This window comes from Bos grunniens, chromosome 5 (genome assembly GCF_055505025.1).
Source record: "Bos grunniens cultivar Pamir isolate PY7600 chromosome 5, Bosgru_T2T1.0, whole genome shotgun sequence".
Classification (NCBI taxonomy): domain Eukaryota; kingdom Metazoa; phylum Chordata; class Mammalia; order Artiodactyla; family Bovidae; genus Bos; species Bos grunniens.
In genome coordinates this window covers 56,792,241-56,807,629 of record NC_141169.1, presented here as the reverse complement: position 1 = coordinate 56,807,629, position 15,389 = coordinate 56,792,241, and the positions used below count along the sequence as shown (strand labels likewise).

At 47.6% G+C, this 15,389-nt stretch overlaps 1 protein-coding gene across 1 annotated transcript; it reads right to left on the bottom strand.

The window, feature by feature from the left end:
- Positions 1 to 106: 106 nt before the first annotated feature.
- Positions 107 to 13,704, bottom strand: DCTN2 (dynactin subunit 2). The gene is made up of 14 exons (XM_086400357.1): positions 13,546 to 13,704; positions 12,592 to 12,660; positions 4,627 to 4,723; positions 4,406 to 4,467; positions 3,914 to 4,012; positions 3,484 to 3,644; positions 3,143 to 3,293; positions 2,761 to 2,826; positions 2,514 to 2,552; positions 2,258 to 2,335; positions 2,093 to 2,164; positions 1,785 to 1,887; positions 1,581 to 1,672; positions 107 to 551 (listed from the first exon to the last, which is right to left on the bottom strand). Exons 1-14 carry the CDS (start codon positions 13,579 to 13,581, stop codon positions 465 to 467), a joined length of 1,212 nt encoding a protein of 403 aa, XP_086256483.1. The 5' UTR covers positions 13,582 to 13,704; the 3' UTR covers positions 107 to 464.
- Positions 13,705 to 15,389: the final 1,685 nt, after the last annotated feature.

The window sequence follows — 15,389 nt, the reverse complement described above, 5'->3', positions numbered from 1 at the left end:
GATTATAATTTAAATCCTTCTGTGGTAGAGAGTGCTTAGACTGTCTGTTACGCTGTGTATGTCTCTCTCAGTGCTGCCTCTTCCCCAGGAAACAGCAGAGGCCAGACAGAGTACAACAGCATTTAATGGTCAGAAACAGTTGTACAGTATTACAGTCAGCCACAGAAGCTGTGCTGGAGGACAGGACCCAATCCTCCCCCACACCAGGCAAAGCAGTATTGGGCAGGAGCTGGCATGTGGCTGGGCCACGTCCTCATCCCTGTGGCCTAAGGGGAGACCCTCATTTAATATCCCCAGCTTCCACTACTCTTCAGAGGAGGGGGTGTAAGCCCCACATGCAAGAAGCCCTTGCCCCCAGTGTCAAATGGGATGCAAGAGTTACAATTAAGGGGAAACTCTGTGTAAGGTATTAATGGAGTTCAAAGGGGTAGGGATTACCCCTGTCCTCCATCACCCAAAGGTGCTCACTTTCCCAGTTTCTTCATCCTTTCGTCAATGTTGGCAAAGTTCCCCTCAATTGTGGACAGGTTTTCACACATCGTCGTCTGCACCTAGAAAGCGAGAGAGCTATTTTACTCTGTCAGGTTCAGGTGCTTACCTGGGTGAGGAACTGAAGAAATGCTCTTAGAGAAGACAGAGACATGCAGGAGAACTCCCTGGTGGTCCAGTGGTTAGAACTCTGCACTTTCACTGCTGGGGCCCAGGTTCAGTCCCTGGTTGGGGAACTAAGATCCCACAAGCTGCACAACAAAGCCAAATTAGAAAAAAGAAACGGAAACAGCTTGTGGGTCCCAGAATGGGAAGGTGACTTGAAGCACCATGGACCTAGCATGGGATCTGCTAAGCAGGCAGGCCTCTTAAGAATTCCCATCCTGACTAACCAGAACAGTTCTTTCATCTGTTTTATGTACTGAGGGACACACAGGATTTTGTTGAAGTAAGGGTTTCACTCGTCCAAAGTTTTAGAAAACTGCTCTGGAGGAAGAACACACCATGCCAAGCACTTTAATTTATCTTGACAGTTCTCTGATGCCAGACTCCCAACTGTAGTGCTTCCCCCAGCACTGAGAACAGTGCCTCCGCCAGAACCTGAGGACTTGCTCTGTGCTGGACACTGCTTAGAGAATGGAGAGGTTGACGCTCACAGCTCAGCATCAGGAAGGAAGGGGCAAAACCAGGTGGGAGCCTGGCTCCAGATTTCAATGCCCATGTTCTGTCTAGTGTGCTGTGCTCAGGAACATCTGGTTGAAGACCCAGGGAGGATAAAACCCAGCTGAGACTACAGAGGGAAAAGGTAGGTTTTATAGGAAGAATGGAGGTTTACTGAGCTCTTACGAATTCACTCATATTACTTCATCTAATCCAAATAACTCTGAAGTAGGTATAATTTGCCAGATGGTGAGGTGGAGGTTCATAGGTTAAGTAAGTTGTCAGATGTTCCATGGCAACCAAGAAACAGTATGGAGACTCAAACCAAACCCCTGCCACACCACTGTGCCACCAAATGGGCCAAGGCAGAACCCTCTGGAACTGAAGCTGGAGAACCTTGCCTGTGTGTGCTGGGGAAGGGAGGCACTCACCTGAGTCAAGAGGGTGGCATTGTCCTTGAGGGAACAAGCAATCATTTGCTGCGTGGTATCCAAGTGTGTCAGAAGCTGACCAAACTGCATGGCTGTGAAAGGTCAGAACGGTAGGCATGGCGTTAGAATCCAAGACCAGAGGGAAGGGAACAAGAGTTGCTCACTTGCCAATTTCTCTTGACACCCTTGTGGCTGGCCTCCCACCTTGTTCATGCAGCTGCTTGATGGTGACAAGTCTCTGTACCAGCTCAGGAAGGGAGGCGGCAATGGGGCTCCAGCGCTGTATGGTTTCATACAGCTGGTGCACCTGGAGGGACACCACAGTGGCCAACCTTCAGCCAAATACACACCATTAGGGTGAGACAAGTGCAAGCTGGGGCAACAGGGAAGCACTGCCTTATTTCAGCTGGTAAGAGCTTATGAGGACAGTGGCCTGAGGATTCAGTGCTCTCATGCTTTGCTCTTCCCAGCAGGAAAGGGTATGAAGATGGGAGGAAAGATCTCTTCCTGACCTTGCTCTGTGTATCTGCATCCTCTACAGAAGCTTTATGCTTGGCAATCTCATTCACTTTTCCCAGCACACTCTGAAAGCACAGATTTTAAGGTTGATAGTAAAGGCATCAAAGGTCTTCCAAAGTCACTAGCTGCCTGTAATTCAATTTGCCTCCACTTAATACCTGTAACCGAGCCTCCACTTGGTCCAAAACTGCAAGGTCCAGGGCGCCCACCTTCGCCTGCAACAGCTCTACAGTATCCTGGGGGCGGGGTCAGGACAAGTGTCATGAAGCAGACAGAATCAGACTAGAAGAGGCCACCTCATATTCCACTGAAGGTAATGAATAAACAGCTACAGATCCAAAAACAATTTCCTAAGCAAACCCAATCCGGATATCCCCTCTGTCATCCAAAGACTCCAGTTCCTTTTACACTCACCATGAGGCAGGCTCCCTGCAGACCTGCTGAAAGGGGATTCTGATGGGGAAAAGAAGCAAAGAAGTCAGTGGTTCTCATCTCTCCAGGTGATTACCACCTTCTCCCATCCTTTCTGGTTCCAGCAGGCAACTGCTGGCTGCTCCTGTAACTGGAACCTGTTCCTGACTCCTCCCTGGACTCTGTGGAATGCTGTGGACCTTAGGGCTCAAGATGTGAGGGTCGGAACAAGTATAAGAGAGCACCTGACCTGAGCATCCTGATCACAGCGTACAGTGGCTTCCAGCTCTGTCAGGCGCTTCTCGAATTCTGCCACCTAGGGGAGGAAAGAGGGGAGATTTGCCATCCACCTACCTCCCTTCTGCTGCAGTGGGAAGTAAATCCTGCTCTTTGCTGGTCTGCTTGCCCTCCCCTCCCCTCTCCCCACCACTCTGCCAAGGGATTTCTTTCTCTGGAACACAGCCGTAGTCACAGTCTTAAATGAGACATCAAGAGGAATCAAGCATTCCCAGCACCCTCTCCCCAGATGTGATTCCTTGGAGGGCAACAGGAAAGTCTCCAGAGCCACGTCTTCCCTGGCTTCCAACATCACTCACACACACACAAACACATACACACACACAAAAACATACTTTGGCAGCTTGAGAGAACTTGTCCTGCTCAGGCCGAGAATGCAGTTCATAAGTGACCAAGCTGCTATCTGGGGGGGTTCCACTGGTGGTCTTGCCCCCTGAACCAGTCCCTTTGCTGTTCTTTGTTGCTTCCAGCTGCAGCAGTAGGCGCCTGGATCAAAAAACCAGCAATATTATCACGACTTGAAGGATGTGGGTCAGCTCAGTCACTTGTTTCTGCCTCCGGGTCAGCACTAAGGAACAGCTAGGCCACCTCTTCCCTTCGCAGCCCTGTCAATACCTGGCTGGAGTCCCTCTACACCCCAATTAGCAATGATTTCCCAGCAAAGTCTGGCACCCACTTAGCCAGAGCTCCATCGGGGTCAGTGAGGTTGATTGCCGCATCTGGTCCCAGCAGCTTCTCCAGATGGGAAGCAACCAGCTGCTGCTTCAGGGCGGCCAGCTGTTTAGCCAGCACCACGGGGGTCAGCTTCTCCTCAGTGGTTGATTCCTTCACTGTCGTCTGGTATGAAAACAAATAGACAGTGAGGGGTGCTAAGAGTGAGTCAAGAAAAAAAATAGATCAAGACCCTTAAAGAGAGCTGTGGCTGAAAGTCACTGGGCTGCTCCTTACCCACTTACAGCACTAACTATAAATTCATGTGCATTCCCAAACTCTGAAAACCTCAGCCCCCTTAGGGAGGAGCTTAGGGAATTTTTCTCCTCCCGCTGGGAGGCCTTCCTCTTCTATGTAAGTCATAGCAGAAAGGCGAGAGGAGAGTCTACAGTTACCTTGATTTTTTCAACTTCAGTTGTCAGCTCATGGACTTCATGCAGTAGTCTCTGGTACTTTTGCTGGGGTGTCTCCTTCACTCCCAGACCCTCTCCAAGCTAGAGAGCAAGCACAGACGGTGACATCACACCTCCTAGAACAGGGAACCTCAAGAATGTATCAAAAAAAAAAAACAAAAAAACAAGAATGTATCCAAACCCAGTCCGAATTTGTAAGGGTATCATACCCAAACCCAGTCTGAGTTTGTAAAAGTATCATACCCAACTAAGAATCCACCATCATCCTCACTCGAAGACCTGCAGAGAGCTGGAGGCCTGGAGACGCTCCATAGCCAACAGCAGGGGGACAAAGCATCCTCCCCTGCATCCAGCTGGGCTTCTGAGGACCCCCAACCAGAAAGGAACCCAGAATCCCACCTATACCCTGCTCCGTCTTAAATGCCCACTGGATAGGATCGCTGCACTATTCCCATCAACACACAAACAACAAACCATCTCATATTCTCCAGATTCATATCCCGTTCTTTTGGTTTTTCCAATTCGATCTGAGAAATCTGCCAAGAAAAGAAGATGGAATTGAGGGCCTGATCAAGACCCACAGTAGTCATGATCTCAGTGACTGTGAGGGCTTCCATAAGACAGCTCTTTCCCCAAAGCAAATGTCAGTGAGGCCTGAGGTCAGGCTTCCCCATCCAATTTCCAACCAGTCTCACCAAGTCCCTTTGTGCCCACTCTCTTGTCTTTGAACTTGTCATAGGCAGCATTGGGATTGACAATGATGTGCTCCACACTGGTGCTCGTCAGTTCCTCCTGCAGAAACAGGTAGTTCAGGCCAGGGGCAGATTCATTCCCACCCTAGAACTTCCCAGAGCCTCCCCAAATCCCCAAACCATTAGAAGACTGGGCTCTACTTTCCCAAGGGGAAAGAAGGACGGCTCCAATCCAAGCTATCAACCCAGGTTCACCCTAGGAAATGAAAGCTTCCTGGTAAATTTGGAGTCTCAGTTGTATAAATATTAACACCCTGATTCAACTGGGAACAGAGGCAGCATAACCTCCCCACCCATTCTGTACATAAGCCTCCTCATCCCCTCCCCTTCCCCAATCCAACTGGGCCCTCCCAGTTATCTGGCAATACATGCACTCAGGGCAAGAAACCAACCTGACCTCTTTTAACCTCCCCCTCCCAAAAGTAAATTTCCTTGCTGCTGAGGAAGTCCATTTTCAAGCTAACCTCCCATCCTTCTGGAGGGAAAGAGGAGCAATCAGGCTACTAGCTCTTGAGTATCGGAACTTGCATGTGCTGCTAAAGGGAAGATAACAGCTTTTAGATACCAAAAAAGGTTGGCAGAGGACCTGGCCAGATGCCATTTCCAGACTGCCATGAAGTCAGGGAATTCAAGGGATAGAGAGAAGAGGCAGATACTGTGTTATTTTTTAAGGGACATCTTAGAAGCAACAGCATAAGCTGTATCTGTTTGCCAAGAGTACCCATCGGCAAAGGCCACAGGTACATTCTGAAACAGAGATAGCCCTGCTTCTTCTCAAAGAGAAGCTGCAGCACTTGCCTCTTCTCCCTGACCCTCAGCTGTTTCTCAAGCACTGAAGCTCTTCCATGAGGAGGGGACGTGGTAAACAAAGTGAAAGAAACTTCACCCTAGAAACTGAGGCAGAAAGGTTCCCTGCTTACTAGGTATCTGTTAGCAGTTCAGAGTCTAATAACTACACCAAAACCAAGTCCTCCAGACTGCATGTCTCTCCCTCAATTGTCAGCAGTCCAACAGGTCTCATCATGCTTCTGGAGAAGAGGAAGGAGACCTGGAAAGCCTTTTTCTTGGAGTGGACATCACCTTCTACTGGAGGAAGGCAAAGAAAGTCTTCTTTCTTTTAACCAGAACAATGGTTCTCAACCCTGCCTGCACAATAGAATCACTTAGAAAAGGGGGGGAGAAAAGAGGGATGGGCTCACATCTGTAGATTCTGATTGAATTGTTCTGAGGTAGGGCCAGGGTAGTAGGCCAGTTTAAAAGCTACCCAGGTCATTCTAATATGTATCCAGGACTGAGATTCTCTGACTGTCAGTGAGTACTAGGGGTTGATGTGTGTGTGGGGGGGGGGACAGGTTATGATGGAGAGACATGGAGAAAGAGGAGCAGACACAAGCTCCACCCTTCATCTCTGCTCTGCTATTACCGAAGGAATCAGTGTGAGTGGCAGTTTTATAAATGAGGGAGGAGGCAGGTAAGGAGAAAATATCAACTGTGCTTTTTACCTCTTCAGGGAAGTGCTGGGCAGAGGGGCAAGAGCTAAAAAAGATTAAGGGAAAATAAAAGGTTTCAATGTCCCATATGAAAGTGCCTAGGGGAAAAAACAACTGAGTCACAAATTCTCTCAATCTTCTCTGAAGTGTTATGGCCAGAGCACCCACTGGTCAAATAACTGTGGTCTCAGGCCTCTAAAAAGCGTGTGTCTGAGACAGACTCATGTTTAGGAAAGAACATTACCCTCTCTCAAGTTCACCCTTAAGAATAAGAATATGCCACTCCTTTCTCTGACAATGAGGTAGGGGGAAAAAAAAAACAAACCTCTTTAAAAGGCATAGTCTACAGACTAAGGAAAGCAATCACAGCTACCATTTTGTTAAGCCCTTACTATGGGCCAGGCACTACGCAGACGAGAACATACTTTCTTATTTAGTTTTCTAAAGAGGGAATGTGTGGAGTAAAAAAGGGTCACCACTAGAGTGTGAGTGTCGGAGCTTCTGGACATAGCAGGGATGGTCAGTGTTTCCATCTTACTAGTCCTGCTGCAGGAGCACGTCCTGGGGCAGAAGGGCTGCCCAGCACTGGCACCCTCCTGAAGCCTCTCCGAGGGTGCGGCTCCAAAGGCTCAGGTGGACAGCACACTTGAGCCCTTCAGAGGCACCGACTCTGCCAGTGTCTCGGAGGTCTGGTGGCATGGGCTGGAGGTAGTGTCATTACAGTGATTCATGAGATGGGAAAAGGTCAGCTGGGGTTGGGGCTGAATAGAGGAACAGAAGATTTAGTAGAGACAAAAGGACAGAGAACAACTGCCCATCATAGCACACCCCGTTAAAAAGCAGATGAAAGGTCAGGCTTCTTACCAGCTCCTTGTGGTTTCCCCAGAGGTGAGAAAATCAAAAGAGTTAAAAGGAAAGGGATGGGGAAATGGGGGTGAGGGAGGGAAAAAAAAAAGACAAAATTGTTATTAGCAAATTGTCACATGCACTACATGATAGTCTTCAAATATACTGCATCACAGGGCCCAGGGGAGCCTAGCAAAATCTGGGGCCTAGCCAAGAAATTTCAGCTGGGGTCACTGCATACCCCAAGAGAAAGAAGAGCTTGGGACCCTTTCCTCTCTGGTGGTCAGGATGTCGTGAAGCTTTGCCGTGAACAGCAGCAATTCAGGATCACCTGGGAACTAAGGGTTAGGTGTTGCGAGCCAGTGGCATGGAAGAAAGTGGGGGCAGAGAAGGCTGGGGGAGGCAAGGAGAAGCTGTAGAAATGGCAGAATGTGAAGCAGAGGCTGTGGAGATAAGAGTCTGAGGGCTTGTAGCTGATTGAGGGTCCATGATTCTCAAGGGGAGTAGTTCATGGCTCAAGTCTTCCTGTCTCTCGGTTTCTCTAGTTTTGAAGAATTAGGCATTTGAATGGCAGAATCAATCATAATGCGGGTGCTTACGTAGGTGGTTTCATGTGACTTTGTGTTAAGCAGAACAGAGTGAAATTTCTAGATTACAGATGGTAAGTTCAATGAAATTCGAAGTACCTAACTGCAGCCCCATCCTCATTCAGTTGCCAGAGGAGAGGCAAGGCAAATCCTGGTCCCTTGTGTAGTCTGGTGTGTTTGTATCCATCTTGAGTGCTTGGAAACTCACCCTACACTCTGAGGGATCCAGAGCAACTCTGCCATGACGTGCTAGCACAGAGTCCAAAAGACACCCAGATTCACAGCTACCAGACATGTGCAGAACATATTTCTTCAACCCTCTGTTCACAGGGATTGGAGGGTATACAATGGGAAAAGTAAGAGTCTTTCAAAAAGAGGTCTTATTTTAGCTCAAGCCACACAGATAAGGCTCCACTTTCAAGCAAGACTGGTTGAAGAATTGCCAGGAGAGGACGGATATATGTGTATGAAAAGACATGATGGGATAAAAACAACTACATTCTGCCCCAGAGATTTCAGCTAGATGCATCAGAACTTCAACCTCTAGCCCAGCCAAGACTCCTCTCTCAGTTCAAGGCAGAGGTGGATCCAGGTCCTGTGGTCTAAGGCTGGGATGTCTCTGCAGAATATACTTTACCTTTCTCTTGCCTCAACAAGATAAAACCAGCTTGATTAAAAACTCAAGGGAAAAGAGAGGACAATGGGCCATAAGTTCAAGTCCAAGTCATGAGGAATAAACAGAATAGGGGAAGACAGAAAAAATTTAAAAAGGAAAAGTGGTATATTAATTTGTAAATTATATATACCACCTCCAAGTCTGACCTACAGGTGGGTTAGGAAATGAGATTTTTGGGATAATGTCTGTAACCTGGAATAGTAACAATCACTATGGGAGCTTACTACACCCAGCCAAGTTGATTAGAATTCTAAGTGCCTTGATCCCAGGTACATGACTCCCCAGTCCCTCTCATTAATAACCTCCCAGACTCCCCAGGGCTGTTTGGCTAAGTGGCTGTGCCTCAGAGGGCAAGACCTGAGGTTCTAGATCAGAAACAGGAAGAGGTCACTGCCACTCCTTTAGCCTGTTCAGGCTCTTTGCCAACACCGCAGCCAGGGGGACTTCAGAACCATGAGGACAAGGAAGATGGATAGAGCTGTAGAATAAAACTGTCCAGGATGGACCCACACAATGCTGACCATCCAACAATTTCTAAAGGAAGGGTACAGAAACAGGAAGACTTGTGGAAGCACAAAGAATCCAAATTAGTCCCTTAAAATGCATATAACATCCCTTTCCTAGGCCATTTACCTTCCTCTAAAGGCTTAGCATAAGGGAATATTAAGATGAAGTTTTCATCTTAATCAGGTATAATCCACACACTGCTAAGAAGTGAGGACTTCTGCTGTCCCCCTTGTTCTTAACCCTTGTCCAGAATGGCTAAACGTCATTCCTTTTCTCTTAACTCCATTTCAGTTTATGGAGGAGAAAGGCAACCCCCTTCCAACTCCTGCTCTTAAATTCCTCATGTCCAGAAGTGTTCCTAGTCTCCATGTTTCTATCCCATCCTCCACTGGACAGTTTTATTCTGCAGACCTCACAAGGGGAAGACACAATGATTCATGAATCACAGTTGTGTTTCTAAACCTTGATTAAGAATCTTTAACCATGAGGCCAGCAGGCCCCTTAGTGACCCGGCTAGAGATGCATGAGAATTTAAAACAATTAGCTGCGACAATAGCACAGTGACAGAGCATTGCATGCAAGATGGCAAATGAAAAAAAGCATGCAGAGAAGAAGCACTGAATGGTCTTACTTGTGCAAACTAGTGTCCAGGCAAGGTGGTGAGGAGGGAGGATGGGGAAGCATTAGGAAAAACTCCGGTAAGTTCAATGCGCCAACAGTCAATGAACACAATCAAGCACACTCTGTGATATCCCGAACTGTAAGGGAGAGAACTTACTATTTCCCATCTCAGGCTGGTGGAGGCTCTGGCATCATTTACCCTTTGGAGAACTGAAGCCCCTGCCAGGGCCCCACCAAGCTAAGGCTAGGTCATTTCCCCTTCCACAGGGTACCAGGATAGGTGTGGCACAGAGGGAGGAACTAATCCTGTATCTAGCAAGTTTTCTAAACTTACTCCCCCTTGCTCCAGCACTTCAAAAGCGGGGAGCAGAATGCCTATACAGACCCAAGTGTAGCCTGTGGGCTCAGTGGGGAGGGAATTTCAGCTGGGAATTAGCTTTCCTGACAAGACATTTTAAGAAAAGTTTCCAAAAAGCTCATGGCCCAAATCAACCCAGGAGTATCTGGTATGCAGAGTGGATCCTCCTACACTGAGGAAGAAAGGGCTAGCCTGTGTGGTTTTCTGGCCCATTCACTTCAGAATATTTTAGCTCCTGTTAAAATTGTTTTAAAGGGATAGCAGGAAAATCAGGACCATTTTTACCTAAAATAAAACCTTTTACTATTTCCTCTTCCATCCTTCCCACTATGGGAATTGCAAACTTTTCCGTTTAAGTTAAACTAGCAATTACAATCTTTTGGGTGTATTACAGGGTATTATTTCCTTCAGCAGCCTGATTTCTTCCACAGTGGAGCGATCAAAGGAAGAAGGTGAAAAGACAGGGAAGGTCGTCGATAACCTTTGACTACTACTTTAAATAAAAATCTGGAGACTGCCCTGAAAGGTTCCATTAAGAAGTTGATCAAATTGGTTGTCTCCAGGGAGGAACTGACCATTGGCAGGCATCAGTGGGAAGAGATACTTTTTGTTCTATGTACATATATTACCTATTTTAAAAACTAATAAAATTAAAGTTCCAAATAATCTGGAGACTAAGGCAGAGCACGCTCTTGCTGGAGTTAAGAAGGTGACTGAAACCTCATGGTTCAGCCACAATAGCGGTGGTGTGCAGTGTGACCCATACTGGGTCTTGGGAAGGTAAGTGAGAAGGGGACCAGCTGTTAGTGAGAATCCAGGCCTCAAGGAAATGAGGATGCTGGATTGTCTAAGTACAACCAACTGCTCCTCAAGTTGCACACTTACGTCAGTATTAAGAGCAGTGGCAGAACCATTAGTCAGCTGACTTCCCGAAAGCTGCCCTCGTAAGGCCCACAGGGACATGCAGGGGCCAGAAACATTAGCTGACATCAGGAAACATCTCAGGTCTCCCCCACTCCCGCCAGGGCTCCTGAAGTACCTGAGAGTCTCCTGACCCTACTCACTCGTCCCTAGTGATAGTGTCATTCTGCTGAGCCTTAGGTGATGGAGGCAACTTAGCTCCTCGTGTTTACCATCCAGTTCTTATCTACTTCTATACTGGTATTCTGGCTACATGCTGCAGGAAATGGACATCAGCCCATCAGCCACCCCACTGGATGCTACTAAAATAGGCTGCTCAGGTTCAGCAGGGAGAAATAGCCAATCAGGGCAGAAGAGTCAGGTTCTTCCATGCCTGGGATGAAGGTCATGCTCCTTTTATTAACAGATAGCCCATGATTTCAAAAGGAAAATTACAATTTATTTTTTGGTTTGGAAAGGGGACTGCTATGATATTAGCTGTTTGATCATGGTCAGTGACAAAGGGACAAACTTCCATTCATTATTTCACCATGAAGGTTTGATATTTTATAGGCCCTAGGCCAGAGCTGAACAGTCTCTGAACTATGGTAGCAGAATGGAGTCCTCAGTATATATACTCCTGCCCTCTGAGTCAGAGATAGCTTCCTAATAAGATACCTCTTAGAGTGAAGGTGCACACCTAGGTCCTGAGCAATGACACCATCTGCATTATCTCCAGATACTCAAGTTTGGGGGACAGACTGACATGCCAGCAAGTACAGAAGCAACAAGAACACACCACTCAGAGAGGGGACAAGGAAGGTGTTCCCCACAAAGAAGGAACCACTTCCACATGGGGGAATCAAATAAGGAATAAGTGAGTACGCCAAGCCATACATTGTAAGCCAGCAACCAGCATTCTCCAGAACTAACCAGCCCCACAGACGTAGCCACAGGACTCACAGACACACATACAGAGCCTGTTCCCACTGACTCTTGGTCACCACTTTTTTGAGATCTCACACCATCAATGTGACCCTAGCCCAGCTCTCTTTGCAAATTATAGAATCTAAAATACATCCTATAAGACATGTGAACAGATCTTTGCTCCCCTTGGCACTTACACTCAGAGTTTCCACTATGTTCACTTCACTCACTCAGTTTTTTCTTTCATGTTTCCTATATGTATCCTAACTCCCCCAGTAGTCTGGGGGATTTTTGAGGGCAGGGACATTTTTTCCTCTGTACTGCACAAAAATCAACACAAAATAAACACATTCAATAAACAATGCTAAGTGGTTTCCCTTATGGTTAAAATGTGTCCATAGCTAATTCCTTCCTCTTGAGTTCTTCCTGAATCTGAAAGTGCTATCAAGTCCTCTCCTCTGCTAATATGAAACATTTATGTTCTTCCTCAAATTCGTTCTGCTCTGACCAGCTCTCTTATCTTTCTGAAGTCTCCAATTCATTTTCCTTGCCTAGTGGATTCTGGATACTCACGTAAAAGAGTATTCCTCTATACTTCAAAGTCTAGCTTGTTAGGATGTTAATGAACATTGAGTGAGAGATATATATTATGAAATAGAAGGTCTAGGTCTTAAACTCATGCACTTTTTAAGTACGCAGGCTTCATGATTCATTACCATGGACTAGCACTACCAGGGCTAAGTCACTAGCACCCAGCCTGTTTTGAGATATTTCAATTTTATTTAAAAGGCCTAAGAATCAGGCCTCTTAGTTTTAATTCCACTGACCTGACTCTCCTTCCTGGCATTGCTCATTTGCAAGTCCTGCAACCTACGTATCACTCAGGCTGGGTTGGCATACCCGCTTATTGCTGTAGCTCGCCAGAAAAGGGAAAGGGCCTGCCTGGGAGAGAGAGATCAGAATCCACAGGAGTCCTGAGGCACCACATAATCTTACCGCATCAAACTCTGCTTGATCATCCTCAGGCAGGTCGCTGGTTTCATAAACATCTGGCTCGTTCCTGGCCTGCAGGTAGAAGCAGTGACCATCCAACCTCACTACCCAGCACTACCCAGCAACACCCCTGACCCCACTCCATTTGAACAAGTATAACAGAGAAGTCAGGCTGTGATGCCAGGATTCTGCCCCTTCTTTAACCTGCCGGGTGGACTGCATGTCATTTCCCATGTCTTAACAGGGGTGGGGTAACAGTGGAGATGACTGATGGTAAATGGTGAGTGTTAAGTGATGACAAAGATGTTGCCCTGAATCTGAAGAATGACGGGTCCTGGGCAATCAGAAGTAGGAGAGGAGCCATCATTAGGCCCTGCACACACTACCCTGGCACAAGGGCTGAGAGTGACTCAGGACCTTAGTACACAAAGTCCTATTCCAACCCCCCACCCCGTGAATGCAAGTAAGGCAGCACAAAGGGAGGTACATGCCGGCATGTGCGGGGCTTGCGAAGGAGGTTCCCCAGAGGACAAGAGTTCTCTATCTGGGGTTCTGTCACGGTAACCTCCTCACTCTTTGCTGAGTGAAGGCCATCACCAAATGGCCTGGTTTGTGTGTCTGAGGTGGGGGTGAGGGGCTTATGGGAATATCTGGGGAGAAACGGGAGGTGTAGACACGGATGGTAATAAGCACTAGAGAACGGTGCTAAGTGCCTAGAGACCATTTCTGGGCGAAGAAACCGGCAATTGCCGGAAAGGGGCCTTGTAGGCCTTCGCATAGCCCAGCCCAGTCGGGTCGGAGTCCGAAGGGTGCTGGGGCCGGTCAGGGAGCTAGCGGCAGGAGCCTTCGGGGCTGAGGAGGGGTGCAGGCGGGAAAGGTCACGGGTTGGTGTCTGTTGGGGGTCTTTAGGAGGTTGGGGGCGCGGTCTTGGGGAGCCAGGGCCGGCCGTGTACTCACAATGCCGGGAAGGTCGGCGTACTTAGGGTCCGCCATGGCGGCGGCGAGGCAGGGTTGGGGGACCGGGGCCTCGGCAGAGCCGGGGCCGGTGCTCGGGTAGGGGAGAGGATGGGTCCTGGTCCGGGTTAACGCGGCCGCAAAGGGAGCGGCGGAGGAGGCGGAGGAGCAGAAAGTCTCGCGACAGGAGTAGTACAGGGGAAGGGTGAAGCAAAAGTCGCGAGAACAGCCCGCTACCACACCCCTGGAGAACCAGGGATTGGCGAGAACGAGGCCGGGAATGAGGTAATGGCAGGAAACCGCCGCCTAGGATTGTGGGATATGCAGTTTTGGCCCACCCGGCTTGGGCGGGGACCGACGTTAACGGGCTTTGGGAGCTGTGTCATGTAACTTATTTTCTTTCGTCTTTATAGCGAGTCTGTGAAAGAGCTTTTACAATTCCTGTTTTTCGGTGGATAAATTTGTTGTTCAGTCGCAAACTCCTGTCTGCTGCTAAGTCGCTTCAGTCGTATCCGACTCTGTGATACCCCACAGACGGCAGCCCACCAGGCTCCCCTGTCCCTGGGATTCTCCAGGCAAGAACACTGGAGTGGGTTGCCATTTCCTTCTCCAATGCATGAAAGTGAAAAGTGAAAGTGAAGTCGCTCAGTCGTGTCCGACTCTTAGCGACCCCATGGACTGCAGCCTACCAGGCTCCTCGGTCCATGGGATTGTCCAGGCAAGAGTATTGGAGTGGGTTTGCCATTGCCTTCTCCCAACTCCTGTCTAGCTCTTGGCAACCCCATGGACTGTAGCTCGCCAGGCTCCTCTGTCCTCCACTATCTCCCAGTTTGTTCACATTCATGTCTATTGAGTCGGTGATGCTATCTAACCGCTATCCATGTCAAGCTCCCAGAAATTAAATGACTGGGTAAAAACAACACTACTAGGTATGCTAAGGCACAGCCAGGGCTTTGAAACAACAATAAGTAAATTTAATAGCGATTTGATCATGTTGGGAATGAGAAAGTTAACTAACCTCAGGTTAGGGCTGTCAGATAAAATACAGAGCACTTAGTTAAATTTGAATTTCACATAAACAACTAATAGTCTTTACAGTATAAGTATGTCCCATAGGATATGTAGGACATATACATATCCATACACATGTCCCATAGGATATGTAGGACATATACATAAAATAGACACATTTTACTATTTTATCTGAAATTCAAATTTAACCAGGCATCCTGTTTTTGAATCTGGCAATTCTACCACAAGTTAATAAATAAATGCTTGGTAGCACCCTCTGTGCTCTTAATCCCTTCACTAATTCTGAAGATCAGCCCTGGGATTTCTTTGGAAGGAATGATGCTAAAGCTGAAACTCCAGTACTTTGGCCACCTCATGCGAAGAGTTGACTCATTGGAAAAGACTCTGATGCTGGGAGGGATTGCGGGCAGGAGGAGAAGGGGATGACAGAGGATGAGATGGCTGGATGGCATCACTGACTCGATGGACGTGAGTCTGAGTGAACTCCAGGAGTTGGTGATGGACAGGGAGGCTTGGTGTGCTGCGATTCATGGGGTTGCAAAGAGTTGGACACGACTGGGCGACTGAACTGAACTGAATGGTTTTCAGACTTTTGAATTTCACAGTTTAAACAATTAAAACAATATCAAACCTTTTTGAGGATAGGCATAGTATTGCTACTTTTTTATTTTGCCAAGTAAGTATTTGCCAAATCTGTTCTCTACTATTACCATCATTACTTAGTAGAAAAGTACAGAAGGACATACAGTACTCTCAGAATAAAAGATATTCGTTTGAAACAACAAATCCAGCTTTATGAAAAACCTACCACATTC

Excerpts from the sequence above, each read along its gene's own strand:
- DCTN2 (XM_086400357.1), bottom strand. The coding sequence starts at position 13,581 with ATGGCGGACCCTAAGTACGCCGACCTTCCCGGCATT. Across the intron at positions 3,294-3,483 it reads CCCGATGGAGCTCTGGCTAA|GCGCCTACTGCTGCAGCTGG; the intron begins GTGGGTGCCAGA and ends TTTTTGATCCAG. Across the intron at positions 2,827-3,142 it reads AGTTCTCTCAAGCTGCCAAA|GTGGCAGAATTCGAGAAGCG; the intron begins GTATGTTTTTGT and ends TTCCTCCCCTAG.